A 12273-nucleotide genomic window follows, 5' to 3' on the forward strand; every position below is an offset into this window, starting at 1 on the left:
CTGTTGATGATCATTCACATGTTCTTAAGGTTTACATGTGTGATCTCACTTTGGAATGCTCGATGCCGCAATCTCCGATCGCCAGTGTTTTTGCCGATCCTATCAGGTTGTGGCAGAAAGAAACTTCGAATGGGTCAGACTGATATTCCCAGCGGATATGCTGTACTTTCACAGGGCTTCCTGGAAATAGCATCTGGAACCATGTTAGACTTAAATTCAATGGTGACACACAGAGGTATCATGTCTAGATCGCCAGTGCTGGTTTCCCGAGGTTTCTTCAGTCTGCAGCGCGAGTTTGGTGCTGTTGCATGAAAGTGGTCTGTGGAAGAGATGGTTCTCCATGGCGACAAGCTGTGCAGTGTAGCTTTCGACGTGCTATTGGGGTTTTACCACCTTTTCCTGGTTGGATGCAAGAAGAGATGTCCACAGTTCTTGTTGGCAACGATGGTTTCATGCTGGTCGATCTGGGTTGGACTTATATTGTGGAGCTGGATTGCTTGTTCGGCATCAAGTCAAGGAAGCTGCCCCCGACAAGGTGCGCTGCTGGCCCTCGAGGATTGTAGCCGTCTCATCAGGGGCAGACAGAATTAAAGCAAAACGAGGTGGAGCTACTACTTACCATGCCTGCTTGTAGCGTTTCGCAGCTATTGTCAAGCACTCGTTCAAGGCTTCTCTCCTGTTCTTTTGCAAGTTTATGCATCCGGTAGTCTCTTTTTTAGCTTTCTTCATGCAATTGTCTTCGGTGTAAAAGCCATTCCAGAGCTGTGGCCAACAAGCCCACACTTGGATTTGTTTTTGCTGTGAAGGAGCGAAGGACTGCAAAAAGACTTTGTCTGTTCTAAAGGAAAGAAACTCACTTGAAGTTGCTACTTACATTGATTTTGTATTGCACAGCCGAAAAGAGCTGCTGGTAATCCACTGGAACAGCTGCTGTGTTGGCCTTAATTGGAGAACTCATGGCAACATCAAGATCCATACACCAAGATCCATACAAGATCCATACCAAGATCCATCCATACACCAAGATCCATACATTCAAAAACTTAAAGAACTCGAATGTCAGGCAAGTATATTTTCCACTACCAAGATAATCAGTCGCACTTGCTCAAACAACAGTGATGAGCCTGCTAGACGTTTGACGAAATCCAAAGGTGTGCTCTTCTTGAATCTTGTTTTACTCTTTTATACGTGGTATGAAGGTGCAATTGCAACAAAAATAAAGCAAAAACATGAGCAGTTCTGGTTGTGGAAGGCTGAAGAACTGTTACAAATCTGTACCAGCATTTATTTTGACTAGTTTCGTAAATTCTTTGTGAACGTTGTTTCAGTGGAAGACAGGACGCTGCCTCGCAGGTTATCTGGGCGGGAGGCAGGTCCGTGGCAAGATTGTTGTTTTCTGTTACTCTAGCTCGAGGCACTGGGCAGGCACTGGGCAGGCACTGGGCAGGCATTTGAGCAGACAATGGACACGCTTTTCAGGTCATAGCTGTGTTTCTCTCCTTTCGGATTTTAAAACTCTGATTTACAGACGGATGATAAAGTCTTACGATCGAAGTGTCGTGTTCACGAAGTTCGTGCAGCTTTTGACAAGTAGAGTGAAGCGTAAATTGAGGCCTTTATTGTTTCCAATGTGCGCCTCAACGTTTTTACTTTGATATACTGTCAAAGCTAAAGGTATAATCCTTCATACAATACGCAAAACGGCCTTATTAGGATAATTTTTAACTTTTTAAACACTTCTTAGTATATTCTAGTTTATTCAATTGTTTATAAATTATAACTATGTTTATAATATAGATTTTTATTTGATCAATTGAATTAATAAATAGGAATAACACTACTATCAAATCAAACATTCAAGGCACAATAAATTATTATTTTTGTGTATAAAATGCATCATAAACTTTTTATTGGTAGAATGAACTAACTCAATTCTTATCAGTTCCTTGCAGGAGGCACTTCTTTGAGAGAATACCTTAAGCATGCATAAGAAACATGGATACATTTCACAGACCATGAAAACCTACAATAATGAAGCAGGGAGACTACAACCACTAGAAGTTTACAGGTTCTACTGGCAAGCAAACAAGGTAAGCAACGACATGCTTGATTTTACTCGCTCCCTAGCAAGGAAGAAAGATGCTAAAATGATAGCTGCTCTAAAAGCTCATCATCTATCTCAGAGAAGGAGATAGTGATCAAAGCTCTAAAGCAGAAGCGAAGACCATCCCCAAGACCCCTTGGTCGTAAGATGTTTTGTTATCTTTATAGATTCTCACAGATAAGGAATGTCTTGCAGGAAAACCACGGGTTTTAAAGGCCTTCCAGCGACATTGGGCTCATCATCCAGAAGCTGTTTCAGAGCACATTAACGAGCAGCTACTGGTGAAAAGCATAAAAAGACGGGATAGCATGTCTTCACTTTGAAAATGTGATACTTGAATTATATAATAATCACTAGCAAATCATGGTACTTTAACTCGAACACTCTCTGTCAGCCATGAATCCAAGAACATACAGATACCTGTGTTATCCATAACCCCAAGTAAACCTGAAACAACTAGTCGAGGATATATATTATTTAGCTTTAGTAACTGTGGTGGATGATGGTTAGCCTTTGTCTGGACACTTTGGAAATTCATCACATCTGTTGTAACAATCAACTTGAGGGAACCATAGTTTGCAAGTTCTCTTACTCGTTTGGCACCCTTGTCATCTTTTTCCTGCTTCACACGTTGTTTGTATCCTTGACCTTTCTTCTTGTGCAAAAATAACTTACTAAAATCCAATGTAGAACTGGCCTCTCTTCCCATCTTCAACTGTGCAGCACATAAAATAAAATTATCCCCCTCAAGTGAGTTCCCAAAAGTCATAAACCACCAAAGGTCAGGGCCACAACTCCTATTCTTGCTAGTAGAAAAGAAAGTAAAGAAGTCATTCTTACATTCTGTCACACTTTGGATCCAATCTATCAACCTAAAATCTTCAGTCTCTGTCCCTAAGAGGTTTTCATGATCAATCTTCGGCCTTGCCAACCTTACAATCTTACAATACATATCTGGGATCTTCTCAGTGTTCCATGACGAAATAAAATCCATCAAACATCTGCCATCTAGCTGCTCGGCTATCATCTCTACTACTGCCCTTTCATAAATAGCACTAGAACTTAGCTCTGCTTTATCTGAACAACACTGCTCCTGGATGTGTTCCAAGCAAGAGTTCTCCTTATAGTAGTGCCACAAGGCATGACAAACCAGTGGCTCTGCAATCTCCACATCACAACCCTCATTTGCTGTAGCATGCCCAATTACTCCATCTTCACCCTTATATACCCACTGCATGAACCCCTGCGACTCTCCCTTCCTATGCACCCTTGCGAGTCCAAATTCCACAAGTGATAGCGTTGGATTCAGAGAGACAGTCTTTCCTGTGCCAAAGAAATAGTTTGCTACCACGGTCTGGACTAGTGCTTTTACCTCCACTAGCTCATCTTTGGGGACAAGAGAAAAGAACCAGTAAACATCTTCCAGCAGTGTCCTGTTCACTGTCTTCATAATTTTTGTTGGGCGTATCCTGTCACCATTGTGGTCTAAAAGCATTGAGGCACCCCTCTTTGATGCCATGTCCTTTGCAAAGTCTAGGAAGAACTTCGTAGCTGCAGATGCCGGGGGGCTACAAACGATATACTGCTCAAGAGCGGTAACAAATTTTCGATATCGTCCTCTGTACAGCAGCCCCAACCTCTCAAAGTCTATGGGACTGCAATCCTCCAGTATATTGCTAGCATATTGCTGCAGGGACTGACCATCCCGAAACTCGCCGAAGGTTGTATACCACAAACTCCTAACACGGTTCAGCATAAACTGAGAAGAAGACTAACATCAGCCATGAAACACAAAAAACGGATACACAAATTATACCTTGGTGTCATGGTAGACCATTAATCGTCCAGTTCCAGCGAAGATCACTGTCTTGTTGAACCCAGCACCTTGCAGAGCAGTAGCAAACATATCCAGCATCGATCCTTCAAGGCTTCCTTCACTTCCTGTTCTGAACCTGTTTTTCAGATATCTGTCCACCTCTTGGTACTCGTCCAAAATAATCAAGTAGTTCCAGGGGCACACATGGAGCATCGTGGTCAAGATGGTGTTCAATACAGGAAGATCATCTGCTGACGTTGCCAGCGTCAAGATGCACCCGGTTAAATAGGCCCAAGGGTCAGCTTGAACATAGTTGAGCTGCCGAGGCATAGCCTGCATGAACAGGAAAGCCAAGTTGCTGAGTGGCTTGAGGAGCTCGTCAAACTTTTTGTGAAGGAACAGCCTTGACAAAAGCACCGCTTTCAAACAGGTCGTGAGGGATGAAAGCGGGATCGGACCTGTTGGATACAGCCTCTGCAGTGTCTCGGACACAACCAACAGGTCCCGGGAGCCATCAGCAGTAGGAGAACCGGAACACATGCCGGTGAAGTATAGACAGGTCTGCTGCGCTGCAATTTCGTATAAGCAACGCGTCTTTCCGGCTCCAGAGACGTCGAATAGAATCAAATGATCGGGGTTGCTAATTCTCATCCATGAAAGAATCTCTCCAGAACCAAGAGGCTGCTCCAGACCATGCCACAAAAGACTCGGTTGCCAACTTCCCTGGACGTTTATCTGCCAAATTGGAACCTTGGTGAGCGAGAACTTTCTTTTGAATGCGTGCTCAGGGGTCATGCTGGAAATACTGCTAGAGAGTTCATCGCCAAACTTCTGTAGTATAGCTTCCACAACCCCTGCATAACAAACGCTATTAATAGAGGACAAACGGGCGTTGAGTACCTTTAGTAATGGGCTTTCTTCTCTCTATGCGTTGGACGACATGGATACAGCCAGCAACGACAGAGGAGAGTTGATCTCCGAACTTCTGTAGAAGCCCTGCAAAACAAACAAACGCTATTGATAAAGGACGAACAGGCGCTCAGTACCTTTGGTAATGGGCTCTCTTCTCGCCACTGCAAAATTACAAAAAATCGTGTTTAGAAGGAACGACGAACGATGCAGTCACACAAAAGATCAAAGCACCACTTACAGCCAAAGACATATACCTTTTTCGAAGACATGGATACAATCTGCAACTCTTGGCACACGCTGTAGCTCCGCTATTAGCTCCTGCCATCCATACCTCCCCTGATGTTCCCTGCCAACGTAATACTTCAGGGGCTCTGGCGGCTGCCCATCGCTTAGGTACTCCAAGAGAGATTTTCCATCTGCACAGAGGCTAGGCCCCACGAACGAGTACTCCACACCCTCACCATCTCGATCAAGAACTCTCTTTGGCAAATCTGGCCCTTTGGCCCTGAGAAGGACCACAAAATCGTCATCACTCGCCATATGTGAAAACCCTGGGTTTTAAAATCAACTTTTATCTTATAGAATAAAAGGTAATGTTATGGTGGTTGCCGTCTTCGAATCCATTGATAGTTTCTTACCCAGCTCGTGCGATTACCACGGATTTCTGAACCGCTGGAACGATCGCTGGCGCTCCCAGGACGTGCATTGGGCCGCCAGGGAGGACGAAATCATTCTAGGCCACGAGAATGTGTAGAGATACTCTTCTTCCATGTCCTGAGAGAACATGATGCGCGCGGGAGAGACGTGGTGCTCTTCCGGCAGCACCTCTACGACGCCATGACTGGACCGACGTGCAAGGGAGAGTCCCAACGCAGATTCAGCGCCTTCTTTACCACGAAACTCGACCTAGTTCTCCCCCGCGCTGGGTGATCTTCGCTGAGCTTGCGTGAGCAAAATACTTCTCCTCTTTCATCACTCTCCATTCATGCAATGGTCAGGTGTCCAGACCCGGAATTGCATCCGCGCCACGGTCTTTGATCAATGATGAGATCACGATCGATTACACCATGACAGTCATTGCCGTCGCCACCGCCACCGCCTCACCTGAAATCCAGAGTTCTTTCCTCGCGTTCCTGTTGATGATCATTCACATGTTCTTAAGGTTTATATGTATGATCTTCCAGCAAAATTCCACTTTGGAATGCTCGATGCAGCAATCTCCGGTCGCTCGTGGCCTCGAAATATTTCCAGCCTTCCTAGCTATCCGGGCGGCCTCTACCAACAGCACAGCCCAGAGTACTGGATCCGTTGAGCTCAAGAGCCCGTGTAGTGTTTTTGCCGATCCAGTGTTTTTGCCATATCAGGTTGTGGCAGAAAGAAACTTCGTCAAAGCTCCACTTTTCTCTTAAGTGAGGCGCGCTCCAGACGCTGATCAAGTGCTCATCTTCTGCAAAACGACGATTCTTGAGATCTCCTCCGTGGCTGACACATTCACCCGTCTGGAAAAAAAATGTCAAGGCAAGCTTATTTTCCTTTGTTTTGCTCTACTGATATTCCCAGCGGATATGCTGTACTTAACGGTCTGGAAATAGCATCGAACAATGTTAGACTTAAATTCAATGGTGACACATTACGTGACGTCTAGATTGCCAGTGCTGGTTTCCCAAGGTTTCTTCAGTCTGCAGCGCGAGTTTGGTGCTGTTGCATGAAAGTGGTCTGTGGAAGAGATGGTTCTCCATGGCGACAAGCTGTGCAGGGTAGCTTTCGACGTGCTATTGGGGTTTTACCACCTTTTCCTGGTTGAATGCAAGAAGGGATGTCCATAGTTCCTGTTGGCAACGATGGTTTCATGCTGGTCGATCTGGGTTGGGCTTATATTGTGGAGCTGGATTGCTTGTTCGGCATCAAGTCAAGGAAGCTGCTTCGTCCGATGCCCCGACAAGGTGCGCTGCTGGCCGTCGAGGATTGTGGCCCGTCTCATCAGGGGCAGACAGAATTAAAGCAAAACGAGGTGGAACTACTACTTACCATGCCTGCTTGTAGCGTTTTGCAGCTATTGTCAAGCACTCGTTCAAGGCTTCTCTCCTGTTCTTTTGCAAGTTTATGCATCCGGTAGTCTCTTTTTTAGCTTTCTTCTTGTAATTGTCTTCGGTGTAAAAGCCATTCCAGAGCTGTGGCCAACGAGCCCACACTTGGATTTGTTTTTGCTGTGAAGGAGCGAAGGACTGCAAAAAGACTTAGTCTGTTCTAAAGGAAAGAAACTCACTTGAAGTTGCTACTTACATTGATTTTGTATTGCACAGCCGAAAAGAGCTGCTGGTAATCCACTGGAACAGCTGCTGTGTTGGCTTTAATTGGAGAACTCATGGCAACCTCAAGCATCTCAAAGAATAAAGTCCATGTTTCATATCAAGCAGCTGCAAAACGAGCTTGGAAGCCTTGGAGAACTTTGAAGGGTTGCCAGTGTAAGTATTAATCTTGACAAAAGCTTTGATTACTTTCTCCTTGCTGGTTTCCATGGTGGTCTTGAAATGGACCTGTTTAGCACCTGAAAAAAAAAAAAAAAACACACCTTTTATGTCAAATACAAAGCTGCGCTAGGAAATGCTGGCCCAAAAGATTGCTGCAGATCTAAAAGTGGTACCTTGTCTTGCAGAACGCATGACAAATCTGGACACAAAGAAAAAAAATTGCAGGAGAGAATGCCATGGCAAGATCCAGAAGAAAGCACTGATTAGAAATGAACAAAGAATGCACGAACCTTATATGCTTTGCTAATTGCATCCTGTGATCTTTGGGATCCTTGGGAGAGTTTACCTTGGGAAGGAGGTCAACCTGATTTGAGCTTTCATCCAAGCAGTAGCCTCATCACGAGAAGCACATGCAACGTTTTAATTCTCCCAAAACATTGCCGACAGCCTCTTTCCATTTTCATTTTCGTGGATCGTTGCCAACCCTCAAGCCAGAAGATCCCAGATGCGAATACATATAAATAAGATGCCAAATATATACATGCAAGTCGTATAACTCTTTCCCTTTAGTATAAAGTTTCTATTAAACCTTAAACCCTTTCTATTTTCTTAGGGTTCTTGAGCTAGGTAAAGAATGCGATGATTTCGACTCATCCGGGATTCGCCAGATGATCTACAATGAGAGCAGGTGTGGTTTCGCGTCTGAGGATGAGATTCTCGCGAGGGGCGGCCGATTTTCGTGAATCGGGGCATGCATTTGGGGAGAGGCTCCTGTCCGCTGGTCACGACGAGCAGGGTTGTCAAGAATCTCATCTTGGAGAGATGGGAGAGCTCTCGAAAGGAAATCCCCAGTTCGAGAGCTCAGCTCTTTCTGGCGGCCCTCAAGGCGTGTGGCGTCACGCGGGACTTGGACGCCGGCAGGTTTCTACACTCGCGGGTGATCGATAGCGAGGAGAAGCTCGATTTCTACGTGGGGAGCAGCATTATCAACATGTATGCCAAGTGTGGGAGCCTGGAGAATGCGCGCAGCGTCTTCCAGAGAATGCCGGTCCATGACATCGTCTCCTGGAACGCTCTGATGATGGCGCTGGCGGAGAATGGACAGGAAGAGCTGGCTATGAAGCTCTTTGCCGCCGCTCACGAGGAAGCCAACGCTCGAACTTTTGTGGCGGCTCTCAAGGCTTGCACGACTTTGGCTGCCAAAGAAGAGTGGAAGAAACTCGAGGATGGAAGGCTTGTCAAGGTGGAGTCTCTCCAGATCGGGACTGGGATCCATCACCGAGCGGAAAGAAATGGCTGGTGCTCCGACAGCTATCTCATGAACTCGCTGGTGGATATGTATGCGAAGTGTGGGAGCATGGTGGAAGCTCGAAGAGTTTTTGAGGCGATGGTGGACAAGGACGTGGTGTCTTGGAACGCGCTGCTGCTCGGATACGTTGACAATGGCGAAGGTGAGATGGCTTTGCAGTTGTTTCTCTCCTCTAGGATGGAGTGTTCTCCGAATTATCTGACTTTTGTTGCTGCTCTCAAGGCTTGCGCGGCGATGGCAGCGAAGGAAGGAGGCAGGATGCTGGGAAATGGGAGAGTTGCGATCAAGGTTGAATCGCTGGAGAAGGGAATGCGCGTCCACTCCCTCGCTGTGAAGAACAAGTGTGACAAAAACATGCTCGTCACAAGCGGCTTGATCGCCATGTACGCTAAGTGTGGGAGCATGAGAGATGCTCGGACGGTCTTCGATAGGATGCCTTGCCATGACCTGGTGCTATGGAACGTTTTGGTGCTGGGATATGGCGAGAACTCGGAGGAAGAGATGGTTCTCGACTTGGTGTCAAGCATGACACTCAAGGGGTGTTCTATCACGTATGTTGCTGCGATCAAGGCCTGCACAGGGCTATCATCCAGAGAAGAAGGCAAGATGGTCGCCGGCAAGCTTGTCAAGAGCAATTCTCTCGACGCAGGGAGAGCTATCCACTTCCGAGCAGCGAACTCTGGCTACGACTCGGTCTTGTTTCTCTCGACCAGCTTGGTGAACTTGTATGCCAAGTGTGGCAGCATGCCAGACGCTCGCAAGGTCTTCGACGCGATGCCTCAACGCACAGTAGCGGTCCACAACGCGATGATGCTCGGCTATGTGGAGAACAGGGAGGAAGATCAGGCTCTAGAGCTGTTCTTCCGCATGAAGTCCAAGGATGGAGATGGAGAAGGCTTGGAACCGGATTCTCTCAGCTTTATAGCGGCGCTCAAGGCCTGTGGTGGCATGATGGCCGTGGGTGCCGCGAGGAAAATCCACGCAGAGGTTTGCAGGCTCGGCATGGAGAGCTCGGCAGTGATGAGCAACTCTTTAGTAGACACTTATGGAAGATGCGGTCGCATGTCCGAGGCTCACGAGCTCTTCACTGCTCTAGCAACGGCGATGGACTCGGTCACCTGGACATCGCTCATAGCAGGATATAGCCGACTGGGCGACAGTGATCTTGTCTTCCAGCTCTTCGACCAGATGCTCCTGGAGGGGTTGCAGGCCGACAAGCTCACATTCAATTCGGTCTTGAGCGCTTGTGCTCACGCTGGTCTGGTGGACAGGGGCAGGAGGGTGTTCCAGGCGATGAGCTCCCCAAAGTTTGGAATCAAGCCGGACGTGGAGCACTACACCTGCTTGATCGATATGCTTGGCCGAGCAAACGAGCTGGAGCTGGCCGCTGAGGTATTGGACTCCATGCCGGTTAAAGCCGATGCTTTCGCGTGGACGACGCTGCTAGGCGCGTGTAACAAGTGGAACAATGTGGCCGTAGGAAAGCTAGCGTACGATGAGTTACTGAGAATCGATGAGAAAGAAGGGGCAACGTACGTGTTGATGTCTAGTATCTATGGTCATAAAGGTTCTCAACAATAATAAACGTTACTTAAAAACAGAAGATTTTATTGTTTAAATTTATTTATAGCAGTAAATTATCTATAAAGAAAAAAAGAGTATTGTTACTTATTTTATTTAACATAAAATAAATGTGCTTAGAATTTCCAAATAAAAAATCTAATTTAACAGTAGAATTTAGGTTTTCAAAGATAAAATTTAGTAAATAAATGCCTTGTCACTTTTTATTCTGGATGCATTTCTTAGTTTATCAAAGACCAAATAAAAAACTCTAGCACATTATTATTGCTAGCTTAAATATATATTAAATAGCCATTTATTAATTAAAAAAAGAAAGTATTTATATATATATATATATATATATATATATATATATAAAATAAGTATGGCAATAAATATGTGATTATGCATAGGAGCATTATATATTTACATGTGTGGTTTTATTTTTTTTATTTTGAGTTGCATGCAAAAATATTATGTACACAATCACTTTTCAATTGCTTTATAAACAATCAAAACATAATTATTTATATAATGTTTTATCATGGGGTATGCTATCTATAATAATAAAAATGAAGGGCACAGACCCCCACAGCCGTCCAATCCAGGGCCATATGGTTCTGGGGAAGGGGAGGCCACCCTAGGCCCAGGCCAGAGCTGGTGGCCATGGTTAGTAGGAATATCGGCTCAATGTTGTGGTGGCCAATGGGTGGGATGCACATGTGGCTGGGAAAGGAAGAGGGTGTGGTGACAGGTGTTACACAATGCACTCCTAAGGCTCCATGGCTGCTTTGCTTCAACACAGTTGTGTGGGCATTCCTGTGAGAGTTTGTGCGTCTGTAAGCTCCTAAAGGAGGTGCTCACAGGGATAACAGGGGCAAGTAGAATGGTAGTTGGGCACACAATCCAGGCTCCTTTTGGGATCAACTCACTTGTGCACAGTGCGTGAGCAGCACCATAGGCAGGGCTGGTGAGGGAGTGTGCCAGAAATGAAGAGCTGGCCTATGCTTGAATCCTGGAGCTGTGGCAGCGGGTGTGGGTGATGCAAGGTATGAGAGTGACATGAAGGTGTGCAACTTGAAGGCGTCAAGGGAGTTCTTTAAGTTGTCAAAGGAGGGGAAGCTGAAGAATCTGAAGTACATTGCCAGTGATCCTCCAGCATCCTCTTGAAGAGCCTGAGAGCTTGAGGCTATGTCTCCCTGGTGGCAGTAGCCGGCGATGATCATGTTCCAAGTCATGGCATCACATCCCGCACTGGCCACCGAGTCAAAAACTTCACGAGCTTCCGCCATACAGCCGGACTGTCCGTAAAAGCCCAGCAGAGAATTCACGATGACCACCTCAGCCTCCCTCTCGGCGTGATGGATCTGCTGGTGGATGGCCCTTCTGGTCTCCAGAGCCATGGAGCTCCCACAGGCCCAGAGCACAACAGCGTAAGTTGGAGCATCAAGTACCAGGCCTTGGACTTGCTGCATCCGTGAGAAGAGATCCAGTGCAGCCGGTGCTTGCTCCACCTGGACGTATTCGAGCATCAGTGTCGTCCACGAGACAATGTCATGCCTCTCCATCCGGTCAAAGACTCTCCACACATCCACCTCTTTGTAAGCCACCTAACATTTGCTGGGCAAGTACATGTATATACATAAGGTATGACACGTTAAACTGCCACGTTATCCTATATAACATGATGTCATTACAAATTTAACAAGGGGTTTACATGAAAAAGTACCGACACAAGTTTTATGTAAGCAAGAATATAATGGTAATTAATATTATATGAGAACTTTTCTTTTCCATTTACAATGTTATGTAAAGATGAAATTCATGACTGATTTGTAGAGCAATAGGACAATAAATACCATCACCAAAGTGATTTATGGAGTAATTGGACAATAAGTACCATCACCAAAATTGAGGTATTGAATGAGAGATTTTCGTCTTGTCAAAACATCACACATTATAATGGAGTGCTTAATTAGTGCTTTTTGGTCATGGCCACCAACTTTTGTTCCTTTAGCAAACAAGATTAGTCATAAGCATATAATTACCTTCACCAAAGAAATAACCCCAATCATATAGCAATGGCAAACTTAACTTATAA

At 45.6% G+C, this 12273-nt stretch overlaps 1 protein-coding gene across 1 annotated transcript; it reads left to right on the plus strand.

Moving 5' to 3' along the window:
* The first annotated feature begins 8054 nt into the window (after nt 1-8054).
* On the plus strand, nt 8055-10997 carry LOC112341564 (pentatricopeptide repeat-containing protein At1g03540-like). The gene is made up of 2 exons (XM_024661879.1): nt 8055-10144; nt 10751-10997. The coding sequence occupies exons 1-2, from the start codon at nt 8055-8057 to the stop codon at nt 10995-10997; spliced, it is 2337 nt and encodes a 778-aa protein (XP_024517647.1).
* The last annotated feature ends 1276 nt before the right edge of the window (nt 10998-12273 follow it).

This window comes from Selaginella moellendorffii, unplaced genomic scaffold (genome assembly GCF_000143415.4).
Source record: "Selaginella moellendorffii unplaced genomic scaffold, v1.0 SELMOscaffold_86, whole genome shotgun sequence".
Taxonomy (NCBI): Eukaryota; Viridiplantae; Streptophyta; class Lycopodiopsida; order Selaginellales; family Selaginellaceae; genus Selaginella; species Selaginella moellendorffii.